The sequence below is a fragment of the Trachurus trachurus genome, assembly GCF_905171665.1.
Source record: "Trachurus trachurus genome assembly, chromosome: 24".
NCBI classification, from domain to species: Eukaryota; Metazoa; Chordata; class Actinopteri; order Carangiformes; family Carangidae; genus Trachurus; species Trachurus trachurus.
The window spans coordinates 10,393,053-10,408,711 of NC_139910.1; the positions used below are offsets into that span (position 1 = coordinate 10,393,053).

A 15,659-nucleotide genomic window follows, 5' to 3' on the forward strand; every position below is an offset into this window, starting at 1 on the left:
TCACTCACATATTACACACTGCAGTTGACTGAAATCCAGCCAGAGTTGCTTTAGCGTCACAACACCCCTATGTATTCAAACAGGTTTGTATCTACGGATGCTTGGTGGGTGCATTTGCCAATGTGTGTATGCCTTTTCACATGCCCAGCAATGTGGGATTGATGCTACAGCTTGTTCTACTTCTCTGACAGAGGAATCCTCAGGAATGGAAATGGACCACATGGTTACAGTGACCATGATGCCTGATGCTTTAGCTCTTAAGACAGGTATTGGCTGGGTTTGGCTTCGGACCGACCTACCGCCACTGGGCTGAATTGACTAAAACCGCATTGTATACTCATTGTTTGTTGACTGTTTATCGCGCTGTTTGGTCGATTGTGTGTTTATCTGTTGGTGTATCTGTTCGCTAGCTCTTCCTCTTTGCCTTGCCTGTGGTCCTCACTTTGTTTCTTCTACTTGTACGTTTGTTTGGCTTGGTCTTGGTTCATTGCTGGGATTTTGGATATTTTCCATCCAGGCTGTTTTTAATCACATTTATCCCAAAAAAACTGGACCCAAGCTGCATGTGAACTCCATTACTAAGCAGAAGAGAATGCCCTGGCTTATGATTTAATGCAATGTATTTGCTGTTCTTAACGTTGCTTTGTAACACAATAGATGAACCCTTGTTTCAGCCAAAGACTAGCTGAACAAAAAACCTGGTTGCTAGCACTTGCACCTAGTAATCTTGCTATAGGCATTTGGATGTCTAAATAAATCTGAGCAACTTTTGATATTTTCTTCCTATTTTCGGGGCGGGGGTTTGCTGAAAAACAAAAATCACTCTGAGCGTTACAATATTTTCATAGCATTTTCTTGCCACGGCTCAAAGCTGGTTGCATGTGTGCGGACTATGATGTAATGCCAAGCTCCACTGGTGCAGTACTGGGGAAAAACAGTGATGAAAGAGGAAGGAACTAATTGAATTTCACCCACTGAATCCTTTCACATTTGTCAGCCATGGAGACTTGTGAAATGGACATTGTCTTCACCCCCCCAACCCCTCCCACCCACCCCCACTTCACATGGAAAATATGGGTAGCAAAACATTACATAAGAATCCAGCTTTGGGTGTTGGGTCTTTTTGGAGTGATCTCACATATCTGCCCATAATTAACTAACTCTCTTTAACACTCTCACTACACAGATCATGGCGACCATTTCAAAGGATTAATGAAACATTGCGGCATGTTATTGAGTTGGTGTGTGACTAACATAAATCTATTTTTTAATCAAAAGCTCATTGACATATGTATGTGTTGCTGCTAGATGAGCTTTTGGTCCCGACCACCCTGCCACCAACTACCACCACCACGACAACTGCCACCACTACAGAGGTGCCTACTGCCAAACCCCACAACAAAGGCCCTTCATCTGAGTACGACCTCAGTGGCAAGAAGCGATTCACAGGTAAGCAGTGATAGAAATAGGTGTGTTTGTTGGTAAGCCTATGCAGCATCCGTCAATGTTTAAATGTGTCAAGAACTTAAAGGCGACACAGTTACTGAGTCAGGGGTTTGGGCTGAATCAAAGTCTTTTTATTCGCAAAGTACAGAAATCCAAAAGGCAGGCTCAAAGGTTGGGAACACGAGACAACAGGTCACACAGGAAGAACATGCAGGGGAACAAAAGACTGGAGCCGATCTGGCACAGGAGGAATGGGGAGCAAAGCTTGATAATCTAAAAGAAATCTAAAAAACTTGATAATCATACAAGTGGGAACTTGACAGGAAGACGGGGCAGGACACAGACTTCAAAATAAAACAGGAAGTGACAGAAAACTGAACAAAAAAACCTAATAACAGACAGTTGACACTATTTGGTTCTGTCAGATGTGCATCTCAGTGAAATCTGTACCAGAATATCGCCTTGTTTCCTGTGCAACTACAGTCGCAAATTTAATATCATATGATAGATCTATTCATAAAAGGAGCTTAACCCCAACTGACAGATAGATAATAAATTATTTTTTATGCACTCTGTGTACGGAAAACTATCTGTCTAGTGTCTTCCAGCCAGAGATTATACTTTTCTATTGGTTTCTTTTCCAGAGTTAAGATTTGGTTTGACATGTAGCTCCAATCTGAGATGTTAGATTAAAATCATGTTCACTTTAAGCGTTGTGGATCTGTTTTAAGGGGAATTTAACACCTTCCAAAAAATACAATAAATTATACTTTCACCTAATGCATAAAAAAATCAATCCTCACCCAATAATGTCACTCCCATGAAGCAGGGGAGTATATCTTTTTATTAGCTTTCTGCAAGATTACTCTACTGCAGATGTCAGAGCGACTAATAAGAATAACACATGTTATCTTTACCCGATGACAAAGATAAATAGAATATTTCTTCAGCCAGGGAAGTACAGGACTATGATTGACCATACATGCTGGCCTTCTGAGTATCATATATATTTCTGTGTCCCCGTTCATGAGTGTGTGATGATGGTCTCCTGGTGCTGTAAATCATGACAGACTGATGGGGGTTCTGCTTTGTTTTGTGGAGGAGTAATAAATTTGGACCCCTCTCTTGGCTCTCTCTGCAATACCTCATAAATATATGACCCTGACAGACTTTACAGAAACAATCAGCCAAGAAAAAAAAGAGAAATCTGCAAACATTTTCCTTTACTGTAAGTCGTTTTTTTCCCCTCTTCATGCACATCAAAATGTCTTTGACAATATGGAGCCCATGCAAAGTGCTTAAGGGTCAAACACCAGAGTGTTGAACTGCTGATTTTAAAATACTCTGTTTACACATGACTATATTATATATGAATATCCCCTTATTACGTTGTGGAAAATGGTAGCAAACACAATACAGGACTACTGATTCATTCAAATTGGTTCCATCTACACTTAATTGGCTCAATATAGCAAGGTTAACTGAGGACACATTGTAAAAGGTCTCTAGCCTTGATCCTGTAAACTTTGCCCCCCTGCTTTCTTTTTACTGTTCCCGTGTGCTTACTTTGGCCTTTCACAAGCTATCCCTTCATCTGGTTGCACAAACAGACCGAAATATTCTCCTGACGGAAATAAAAACAAAATCTACGTGACTCCAACCTTCCTAAGAAACTACTAAAGTCAGAGGTCCTTTTAATATTCCTTTTGTTTAATGACGGCACTCTCTGTCATGTTTCAGCACTTTAAATGGAGCTGTAATAGCCAATTGCTGCTTGTGCGTCTACAAAACACTCATTTGCAGTAAGTGCTTTCAGTTTTGGAAGGTTGTGGTAACATAGTCAGGACTCAAGCATTTTCAGCTCTCGGAGCAAGTACAGGACAGATAAAAGTAACAGCTGAAGTCAGCAGACGTTCATAGATGAGTCACGACACAAAATCAGATATATTCTGACTTTAGTCCCTTGGCATCTTCAGAACCACCCGATTCTACAGCTCCCATAATGCAAATCAATAGCATTTGTCCTTTTCCTGTATGTTTCTCCTCATTAGAAATAATATACTCAAGCTAAGGTGCAACAGATCTCCCATAAGGCAATTTCTCAGTTGATAAAGTTCCTTCAGAGCCTCAGAGGACTTTGTATAACACAGCCTATTGCAAGTACACTGACAGATTCTGCCCTGTCGGCATCATGGGTAATCATTCAGGATGGGAATGAGCCCAGAGTGCCAGTATACGCTTCAGTGTGTGCTTGCTGCCAGTCTGCAAGTGCTCCATTGTCACTTATTGACAGATTAAGTGCAACTTGTCACTGTCATTTATACTGATGCATGCTAGAAACCTTATTTTGAAAGGGAAGATTTATGGCTGCAACAATATCTGTGCAGCGTCAGAAGTCTCGGTAGGATCTGCTCCAGAAGCAACAGTGAAACAACAACATGGCTTATTCTGGACGCCATTTATCTTGATAAACAAGAGCTTTCTTATGATCACACCTCTCATAGAGCCATCTGAAAATGATTACTCTCCAAGTTCTGAGAGAAAAACAGACGAGAGCAAAAGAACAGTGGAAATCATAAAAGTTATGGAGGGCTGACCTCAGCACAGAGAGAAAAGGAGGGTTGGCTCCATATGGAGACATCCTCTTTCCTATTTATTAGTTTAATATATTTTAGGTCCACTTAAGCGTCCTGCCAGTCCCCTGACCTGCTTTGCATGCACTGTCTGACGGAGAGCTCATCTTTGTCTCTTTATCTGTCCAGGTTTGGTCTAGCTTAAATGAATCTAGCCCAAGGCAGTACAAAAAGTATCCGTTTAATAATTCTTAACAGTTGTGTGAACTCCTTTACAGTAAGCTCCAGATGGATGGAGTTTGCCACATTGGACAAGAAAATGAGCACCAGGATGTTTGGACTATTAAAATGCTAATTTATATCTTACTAGACAGATATTAGAGATGACATTATGTGAACTGTCCTCATGCTGTTTCCAAGTCACATTTGTTCCACGTCACACTCACACATACTGATTTTCATCCATGTTTTGGATTTTGTTTTTTGTTTTTTTGACAAGCAGAAGAAGGCCGTGTGTCCCCATAAGCAGGGTTCATTCAGCGTTTCAGACTCAACACATGAACAAAGCAAAACATCTGGATCAGGATCTTCCTCCTGCATCAGCCTGCACGGATTAATGTGGCTGCTGTGCAGATTTGCAGCCTTACAAGCATCATGTGTATAGACAGAGACGATAAATCTGCTCATCTTGTTGACAGATCGGGAAAGTCATTGTATTAATGCGTAATACGTAAGCCATATGACTGTGTTTACACATACAACGAGGACTTGTAACAGCTTAAAGCCGCACAGCCTCGCAGACTGAGTGTCGATGTGTAGATAGTGACACGTGTTAGAGTCTTGGCCGGCACACAGGGCCAATCATCCAGGGAGGTGGGAGTGACTCCAGGCCCCGCTGGTTCCCTCCAAATCCAAGCCAATATAGGAATTGAGGGATATCTGAAGTATTCACAGCTGTAGGTCCAGCTGGAGACTCTGACTGTGGTTTAAAAAAAAAAAAAAAGGATGAAGGGGAGAGCCGAGGAGATTCAGAAACAACCAGTTATATATGGATGGTAAAAAAACAAAAACAAATCAGCAACAAACCACAAATTATTTCAAAACGACCCAAGAGGATTGACAAATTAAAATCTGAATTCTGTCAAAATTTGCCCCAAAACACATGTGTTAGTAAATTAATTTCTTAAATTAATCAAATTGATTCCTTTCCATCATTTTCCCCTGTCATCAGGACCACATGTGAACTACATCCAGAAGGACCCAGCTGCTCCTTGCTCCTTGACCGAGGCGCTGGAGTACATGCAGGTCGACGTCCTGGAAGACCTGATGAAGAAGGACACCGAGGCGGCCACTCAGAAACAGCCTCCCAAAAACAAGCCCGGTAACTTCACCATAGTCGCCATGGAGGGCTGCCATTCGTTCATCATCCTGGACTGGGCCCGCCCACTAAAAGGAGACATGGTGTCAGGTATGAAGCTGAAAGCGTCATATAGTGCAAATGTACTTTAGTGTTTGTGTACTTACTTGATCAAATGTTTTAATATGTTTGTTTTTTTTTGTTTTTTTTTAAGTTTTTTGAAAACAACCAGACCAATGTTATATAATTATTTTTTTGAGTTGTGTACTTCCATTATCCCATCTAATTTTAACAGTCCATTTAATTTGGTTGCCTGGGTCATTGGTGTCATATTCCCTTTATTACACAGTGTGTCAACATTGAGCTTTTCTGTCAGAAAATTAAGTCGATGTGTTCAAAATCACTCCTCATTTACTATATAGTGCACTCCATTTACCTGCAGTGTGTGTAAATAAGTCTCTTTACAGCGCCTTGAAAAATTGAACAATTAGATTGAAAGAAGCAGTGGCCATGCCATATGATATACAGTACAATACTTCCTGCAAACAATCCCACTTTGAAATACACAACATTTTATAGATTCAAAATCTTCAAAAACAATGGGCTCAGTTTTGATTAAATCAACTGATAATTTAGATAATTTTTCAAGAGAAATACCCATAGATCTGCTGCTTTTATTTGGGATGTATCATTTTATATCATTACATGTTACCATAATCCCTCCTGACTCACTCACTATTGTTAATAAAAAACCATGGAAAAGCAGGCTGAGTTGAACACGTGGAATATGAGTGTCTTAGGAAAACCAAATTCCTGTGACCTAGAAAGTGACACTTGGAAAAAAAAAAAAAAAAAGGAGGAGGGGGACCGAAGATAACGGCTTACTGCATGAGACATGATGGACTATCAGGGGTAGCAGTCTGGCCAGCCAGAGAGGCAGTGTGTTTTCTTTGGCAGGGAAACACAAGCTTCTGGTCATGCTGTGGGCTGGTCCGTGCTCTGATGTGTAAAACAGATAGATGGCCTGTACTGTCACTGGTGTTTTCGTCCTCCGTTTCTTTCCACCCGTTCTCCTTGGTGTTTCCTCTTTGCTCATACAGTATCCTGGCACTTTCCCTTATTATGTACTTAATTTGTTTGGACGTCTTGGCACATGGTCACTTCTTTCTTTATATTTCACCCTACACATCACCATGCAGTCCAGAAACCAATTACTTCTAAATGTTGAGACTCAAGTGGGTTTTATAGGAAATACTGTAGCTTGTTTTTGTGACGTTATCTGCGATACCAAAGATTATTACCCCCAAACTCTGTGAACTTTGATTTATATGAGTTTCACATGTGGATTTTCTGATACTGATACTGGAATATTGTAGCACTGTAGAAGAGGATCCAGCTTATCTGGCTAAGATATACCGTAAATGAAACAGACATTTTCTTCTGACACGCACACATATGCAGGTACAGTTCACACATGCAGATCCAATCACAAGGCGCTGTTTTAGTTATTAGGGCGCGTTTGCACAACCATGTCTTACGAGTTATGGGTCATGGCTTTCAAAGCAAATGCAAGGAAACAGCTGTCGGCGTGCAGACGATTTTGTGAGTGTTTTTTTTTTTATCTGACACTAGCTTCTGGTTCCTTTTACCGTGAAGCATTGTGGACCTTTTGCTTAAAGGTTTTGGGCAAAATAAGTGTAGCGTTTGGCACAAAGGACCAATTTCTAAGGAAGCAATTTAATGAATTTCTACCTTAAGTAGGGATAGATAGAGTACAGATGCCGATGGCGAAGGGAATACTACTCTATCAAAGCTCAGTTGAACAATGTAAAATGGAGAAGGAATGAAAAACCAAAGGAGGAAAAACAAAGTAGCTAGTATTTCCCTTCTCTCCTGTCAGCAGCCAGCTGTGTTGGTGAGGCTCCAGTAGAAATAGAGACTCAAACTCAAAAGTCCAATAGAAACAGTTGCTCGTTCGATGTGCATGCAGAGCTGGCCCTTAAAGGTTTTAAAGTGAGTGATCATGGGCCGCGTGACCTCGGGTTACTCGTGGGATTTTGAGGATTAGTCTGCGTGACTGAGGAGACAAAAAACAGACGGACTGACAGATAGGAGGACAGTCAGCATGCGCTCCAGAAAATGGCAGAACCTTAAGATTTTCCTCTGAGTTCAACCTGCATGGGAGACCACCTAGAAAATGATTGAAACCATAAAATAAATCTCAATACGTTTCAAATTGTCATAGGGCATGTGAGTCCAAGGCTGACTAAACAAAAAAACAAAAACGTTTTCAGGTTGTAGAAGTACCTTGTTTTTAAAGGAACAGTTCAATATAAACTGTCGGGATAAAGCTGCTGCCAGAGACTCAAGGAAGTTAGAGTGCCCAGCCGTGAACCAGTCCAAGAGAAATAACTCATAAAACCACAACATGTTGTTTTTACACTTTGGTTTCTCTACAAATGAAACAAACAAGCTACAAGAATGTGTTAGATGTGGAGATTTAGAGGTTTGTATTTACTGTACAGACGTTGAGTGTGGTACTGATTTGCTCAATTGAGCTTCTGCAAAAAAAACAAAAAAAAAAGGAAATAAGTGTGTTTCTCAAAACTGCTCTGAAAGTTGAGTCTCCAGGTTGTGTTTTGTTTCATTTCTCATTCTTTCTTCTCATTCATTGTTATTATTAATTTTTCTTTTAAATATTTTTTTAGCTCTTCACTTTATTTTGTCTTGTCCCCTACAGGCTACATGGTTCACAGTGCTTCATACGATGACGTACTTAACAATAGATGGTCCTTCAGAGCCTCCAGTGGGACGCACCTGCCGGTGGAGAATCTCAAACCCAACTCTAGGTAACAGGGACCAGCTGCTTTGTGCTTATATTATCACAGCTGCTTTGTGCTTATATTATCACATGTATGCATACAAACAACACACACACACATACATACATATATACATGTTTCCAGATTTCAGTGTCATTTCACACATGGGAATCGTATAAAACAGGGAATCTCATTTGCAAACAAAGATTTGTGTCGTGGCAAGATCTTTTACCCTGACCCGCCCGTGATGTTTACGATCACGTTGCTGCCTCGGGCGCAGGTGCTTGGCTGTGGCTTTGCAGTGTTTATTTCTACTGGGGTGTGTTTATACCATTATCCTGTCATCACATATTGAACACAATATACATCATGTCTGCACGTTTGTGTCACGTAATCGGGACACAGGAAGTGTCAGCGGATGTTATGCCGTGTTTATGTGGGGATTTGTTGCCAATTATGATATCAAACCAGACTGACACCAATCAGAGCAGAGATACTGATACCGTAATCGCTGAGTGAGAGATCTAAAAGCCCGTGGAGTCAAGTAAATCAGTTTGGCTAAATGGAGTTAAGAGAGAAATTTGAATTCGCACCAAAATGCGACATGTAGTAAAAATGTGTTGAGGCGCTGGAAAAATCAATGGAAAGTAAACACCGCACAGAATAAGTCACTTTGGGCTATTTCGGTTATGGGACCATGTTTTCACAACAATGCCTTGTGGGAAACGGGTCACGTTTTTCAAAATAAATGAATGGAAACGGCTGTTAGCTCATGGACCCTAGAGAGGAGTGAAGATCACTTTATTTTGCATTCACTTCTGCTCATCCAGGGATTTTAAGGTTTAGAGGAAAGTTCTGGCAACACGTGTTTACAAATCATAAATGATGCAAGTTGGATCATCTTGAATTGTTGAATGACATCCACTAAAACACAGTGATGTATACTGACATGTGCCTTCAGAGAGCTGAACAGAGTCAATCAAAGTCCGCAGTGGAAATGTGTTATCCTCGAAAACATGTGGTTTTAATATTATCTGGGTGAGGTGGGTGGACCTCACATACTGTAGTTAGCTATGTGTTACTGTTGCTGCATGTGCCAGTCAGTGATGTGCATAAGTTATCCCCAAAGAAATGAAAAATGATTTCAACGGCTATTTTTCATACCCACAGTATAACCAACCAGATCCTGCGGTTGTCCAGATGTGGCTGTTTTTTTGTTGCAAATAATCAAACTCTCACTTTGTGGTTGACACACTGAGAGACAGTTAACTAAGTTCAGATGTGTCTGCGTGTGTGTGTGAGTGTGTGTGAGTGTGTGTGAGTTCACCAAGAGCAGAAGTAAGCTCTCACCTGGTGGAAGCATGACTGTGTTGAGGTGTTATGATAGGTGTCTCATCTTTGGCCGTATAACCAAACACCTGCTGCTGAACACAAACAGCAGAGCTGCGTGCGTGAGTAAAGTTTTCCAAGAGGCAGTGAAGGGGGCTTCCCTCCCTGGCAACCAGCTTGTATTCACGATAGTGTGTCTCCCATGGTTACGGTTACGGTTTATGGGATAGTGTTGGCATTTCCCATGCTGCAGGCACCTGCATTACTGGTTTCCAGAAATAGGTATGGTAAAAAAAAGAACACATGCATGTGTACATTAACATGTATTTTGGATACGTTTTCTTGGACCGAAAAGTTACCTGCTTTTTAATTTTGAGACACATACATACGTGTAAGGTCAGAGGTCCGATTCTCTATTAGAAACTTGTTTGAGTCAATTCCAATTTAAAACTGTTCTTCATATGACAAGTGGTTAACCCAAAAACTTAGTTACTTACTTCATTCCACTGGATGGTTTTAACTTTTACCCTCAATCTGCAGCTAGCTGATAAATAATTTCAGTATTTTTTCAAGCACAAATATCAAACATTTAATGCTTGTGGCTTCTCAAATGTGAGAGTTTTCTGCCTTTTCTGCAGTAAATTGATTTTATTTTAATTTTACCAGGATTTTTGATAAAGTTATCCTTCATTCTTTTGTGTTCAGAAGATCCAACAACAGTGTAGTATGCATATACGTATATGCCGAAATATTGAATCCTCCTTTCTATGCTGTTTCACTTCTTTACACTTTATAATTGACTAATACGCATTCACTGGTATTGTGGCTGAGCTGTCATGTAATGAGGAGCATGTTACAAGGCCAGCAGACTTAGCTCAGTGTGTTTTACAGTAATCACAGTTGCCACATATCTCTTCATCTGATGAGAAGCAGTGAGAGCGATGCTGTGAATGAAGCTGGGACGACTCTTATTGAAAGTTTCAAATGTCTAGTTTGGCTTGATGTAACTCTTTGTGGTCTGTGCACTGTTTTTATATTCTGGCTCACATTCCCCCCCCCCCCCCCCCCTTTTTTTCGACCTTCTCCAATTTCTTCTCCAATTACTTTTATTACATCATCTCTCTGCAGCTGCCATACTCTCCTCTTTCTATGTGGTGATATATGTTTTGGTCACTGTTGTCACGTGGCTGTGACAACACTGATTGGATCCAGGCCTCGTGGCTGCACGCAGTGAAAGGTTTTTGGCTGGAAAACGACAGACCGTGAACTTACTGTGTGTGACCTTGCAGTGTAAAGGAAAACATATACGCACGCAGAGCAGCAGCATTAATAGACACACACACACACACAGAAACATACGTATATATCCAGTGGGAAAGTTGTCACCGGTGGTGTTGATTTTAATCTGATAGGATTTTCCAATCCCTGCTCCACTGAAGTGAGCTCACTGTGCAACATCCCTCGGTGGGAAATCTCTCTTTTGAGCTCTCTCTTTCTCCCATCAATCCATCCTTTCAGCCTACATCTGTCCCTGTGATTTACTTTTTCCACATCTCTTCATTTTTCTGTCTTTCATCCTCTCTCCTATCTGTTAATCTCTACTTGTCTAGATGTCTCTTTTTCCCCCTCGCTGCCCTTCCCTCCTTCTCTCTTCAACGTCAGCCAGATAGCCATTTTATTGTGCTGCGCTCACTTAGGATTCATGCGGATATAAAACAGACTACTCTCAAATGAGCCTGACTGAAGCATGCCCAGTCATCTGCTATGGTCATTAACATTTTCCTCACCTCCACCCAGTCACAACAAAACTGGCAGAATGACACTTCAGCCACTAAATCTCTCGTTAAATCCTTCTGTTGTGGTTTGTTTCCCTCCAGGTACTACTTCAAAGTGCAGGCCAAGAATGTGTTTGGTTTGGGACCAGTCAGCGATACACTCACCTATGTCACTGAATCAGGTGTGTATCCTGTCAGCACCTGCAAAGAAAAACTTTGAGACGCCCCATTGACAGCCGAAACCTCACTGAGGCTGGTTTTAGATTTTCTTTCTTTACTGTACACAAGTGTGTGCGGTCTGCGCAGTGGGCAAACAAAAATGTCACTGCAGTGTGCAATAAAAGATATTCTGGTAGAAAAACATCCTTCAGGTAGGAGCAGACTCCCAGATGTGCACTACATTTGTTATGTGTATTATGGCTTTTTCATTCCCATTATCAGGTGAATGCATTAAACCTCCGGCGCTCTGTCTGTGCGCTTTTTCATCCCTGGTGAAATGATCGCATTCTTCTCTTTCAGACGATCCTCTTCTCATCGAAAGGCCACCTGGTAAGTCTATACTGCGGCTGCACATCTCTAATTTAAGGTCAACAAAAAGCCAAACTGTGTCTTACTGAAGCTGCGCTGTGGTTTTTAAAGAGAGAGAGAGGCGTCATTCTGTGAAATAACCTGCCTGGATCTAATCCTGTAATGCACTGGATTAAGACGTCACTCTGAATAAATTAGACACCACCAAGAGTGTGACTGTCGAGTCAGCCAAGATGATATATCTGCCAATGTTAGTTTATTGCAGACATTTACCCAGTGTATGTTTTGGCTTTTCAGTAAGAAATTGCAGTACAGAAATGCCGAAGATATGTTTTAGGTTATTCGCTGTGAAGCTGTGAAGAGGGCAGGCTTGTGCCAAAACATCAGCTTGTGGAGTAAAGTAGTTTAGAAACAGTTACATAATTTGTTTAAAAAAAAAAAAAAAAGACACTCAAGGCATATGCAGGTTATACATCTTTAACTGCTAAATCAGAAAATGTGCTAATAGTGTGCGACACAAGCTGTTTATTTTGTTCTTTTTACTTTTTATGGGATTTTCTTTATCACACAAACTGAACACAAAACTCAAACTAGACAAAACTAAACTTACTTTTGACCTCATCTGCTTCCTCCCTGGACAGTGCAGGTTATTTCCTCTAGAAGGACATTCAAAGAGCTTCATGTAAAAGACATTCATGGCAAGATATCAAAGACTCACAAAACAACATGAAAACAAGCACAAAAACCGTTGAAAGGAGTAAAATAAAGGGGAGGATAAAAAATAAGAAAGACTTAATTGTAATTAAGCAGGGTGGTAAACAACAATTGATCACAGACTTCCCAGGTTTTCTTTGATTTTGTTCCAGGTTTGCAAAACCAAAAACCGAATGCTCCCTCCTAATGTTTTGCTTTGACGCTGGGAACAGTAAACAGACCTGTCCCAGATGATCAGAGATGTCTGGATGAGTCATTAAGTATCAGCAGATCAAACATGGAGTTTGGCCCTGAAACATTCAGAGTTTTATAAACCTGCGGCAGCATAAACGATCATCACATCAAGGTTACAAAATATAAACTCAATCTGGCAGCTCTGGTGAAACGCTCGCCCTCTATCTTCAGAACAGACTCATATCTAATCTTGAGGCTTCTTATATTTCTCTGTGCATACACTATTGTATCGCCACGACATGATGCATCCGCTCCTGTGCTCCTCAGGTGGAGAGCCGATCTGGATCCCCTTCACCTTCAAATATAACTCGGCCCACAGCAGCTGTAAGGGCAGCCAGTACGTCAAGCGGACGTGGTACAAGAAGTTCGTGGGTGTGGTTCTGTGCAACTCGCTGCGATACAAGATCTTCATGGGAGACGGCCTTCGAGGTAACGTATCACATGACTCGTGCGTTTGATAATTGCTAATCAATACTGCTTCCAAGAGCATCTGCCAACAAACATGTGTGTGTCAGGCCCCTCGACTGAACACTGTTGTGTTTGTTTTGCAGAGCCTTTTTACAGTATAGGAGATACGGTTGGACAGGGAGAGGACCATTGCCAGTTTGTGGACTCCTACAGGGATGGAAGGACGGGCCCGCCTTACCTCTCTAATCACCTGCCCTCAGCACAAGGTAAACAAGAACAGATTGTATACACACATGCCTCATTCATAGCTGCGATATTTAGACCTGACCTATTAACATATTTTCCCCATGATCAGTCTGTCTGGCTCCGTGGCGAAGCAGCTGCATCGATCTTATCTCTGCAGAATACAGATGCAAAATAATGTCTGAATGAATACCTGTTAAAAGTGCCCAGCGGGGTTTCTGCATGTTTCATACTAAATCCCACATGCTCTCCATTAGTGCGAACCCTTTTTCTAATTAAACCTTAACGTCTCAGACTAAATGCCGTAACTTACTGGCAGTTGTTGTTTTCAGGTCATATCAGTGCATCAAGAGAATATCTGAAACTTGCTAATGACAGAAACAGTGTGTTTATTTGGGACCGGATTCAGCTTTGTGTTAATATACTTTTGGTGCTTGAGCCGGCGCTGGTGGGATCGATTCAAAAGACCCTGGAACTGCCATAAATTCACTGATTCAGGGATTGCCAAAAAGTGTGCAGTTATGTCTATATACATATCGATATCCATTTACTAATGTGCCCTAATGTATTTATATGAATAAGTACATTTCCATTCCCCAGTTCTTATGCACAATTTCGATTTGTCAGTGGAAATGCCGGAATCTTGAGGGAGAAAAAAAAATCAAAATATCATAAAACATGTTTTTACGCTTGTCTGAAGCGGAAAAGTTGCTGTATTTGTAATAACAAAATGCTATAAAAGTGCAATGGAAACAGACTTGGTGAATAAATCTCGTACATGCAGCGTATCCATGTCCATGTCTGCTGGACGCACTAAAAATAGGGTCAGCGGAAAACACCAGATCTGTGTGATTCATTGAGGAGATGATAATGATCCCAGATTTAACTAACTTAATAAAAATGGCGTTTTTCTATCACGTTTCCCACCATAGTTTTCATTTGTTAGAGAGCTCTTTTATTTACGGCATCTTATTGCACCCTTGAGACGAGGAGTGAGCCACCAACTGTCTACCCCGACACACTCCAGCTCCTAATACTCGCAAAACAGTAGTCAATGGAAACACGCATTAACTTGCATTTTCTTTTGCCAGTTTTCTGGAAATCCATTTAAAACTTGCACCATGGAAACCTTTTGGCTATAAACAGCGATCGCTATTTGTTTCTGTTACAGGGTTTTATCGTGCGTACAGACAGGAGCCAGTCACATTCGGAGTTATTGGCAGACGTACGTCCCACCCGTTCGTGGGTTGGTACGAATGCGGGGTACCCATCCCGGGGAAATGGTAACGCAGGAGGAGGAGGAGGAGACATTGTTACCAAGGGCAACTGCTCTGCATCCTGCTGCAGGCTCACACCCCCCCTCTGGTCCTGCCCCTTGAACACTTTTGAAGACTTTTGCCTGCCAGAAGAAAAAGACACCACTACAAGTTTATTCCAGCTTCACAGAAAGAGAATATAGTACTTTTTAAACAACTCAGTGTATATCATTACGATGCACTTTTTTATATAAAAGCAGTCTGTATATGAGGGAAAAAGAAGCATGTGTGCTCTTGCTTAATTCAAATGAAAGTGTCCTTGTAGTCTTCCAAACTGTCCCGATGACAGGTCTTTACCCAGTGTTATTTATCTCAACAATAATTCACACACACAGTCAAACCAGAGTGACATTAGACCAAAGCACAAGCTGCAAAGAAAACTGTAAGAATGGGCACTTAAAGTGTGAATAGGTCTGTTAATTTTCAGTCTTGAGATTCGTATTTCATAATGTAATGGCTTCTGAGCTACTTTTTTGTTTGTTTATTTGTGTTCTTAAAAATCATCATAAAGTTGTTGTTTTGTTGTTTTTACACCCTTTTGGTATTCACCAGAATTCATTAAGAGTTACTGTGTAAGTTTTGTATGTGTATGGACAAAGAATAAAAGACCAAATATTTGCTCAGGAAATGTGGGAGATTGAATAAAGGTGCTATGGAAACCACAGCAATCCAAAAAACATGAATCATATCATATTCTCCCGCTGCCACATTCTTTTCTAGCAAAAGCTTCCACACGTGATCCAGATCCACTTAATCAACCTAATGGAAGATGTGAGTAACGGCGAGGGTTTGCCAGAGCCAGCTGGAGTAGCAACTGTTAAAAATCTGTTAAAATCTGATGAAATGTCAAAAAGAAGCATATTGTGGACAGGAGCAGGTGAGAGTGAAAAAGAAAAACAGAGAAAGTATAATTT

General features: G+C 41.0%; 1 protein-coding gene across 2 annotated transcripts in view; it reads left to right on the forward strand.

Annotated features, from left to right (window-relative positions):
* Positions 1-15,319, forward strand: part of fndc1 (fibronectin type III domain containing 1) — a 35,655-nt gene extending 20,336 nt beyond the window's left edge. Inside the window, exons 14-22 of one of the 2 annotated variants that reach the window (XM_084000327.1) lie at positions 192-266; positions 1,309-1,449; positions 5,251-5,487; positions 8,117-8,225; positions 11,405-11,484; positions 11,822-11,851; positions 13,046-13,207; positions 13,330-13,452; positions 14,601-15,319. In XM_084000327.1, the coding sequence (XP_083856453.1) occupies positions 192-266; positions 1,309-1,449; positions 5,251-5,487; positions 8,117-8,225; positions 11,405-11,484; positions 11,822-11,851; positions 13,046-13,207; positions 13,330-13,452; positions 14,601-14,716 (1,073 nt within the window). In that variant the 3' untranslated portion in view covers positions 14,717-15,319. The remainder of the gene's footprint in view (positions 1-191; positions 267-1,308; positions 1,450-5,250; positions 5,488-8,116; positions 8,226-11,404; positions 11,485-11,821; positions 11,852-13,045; positions 13,208-13,329; positions 13,453-14,600) is intronic. The other variant, XM_084000328.1, reaches the window with a different exon arrangement.
* The last annotated feature ends 340 nt before the right edge of the window (positions 15,320-15,659 follow it).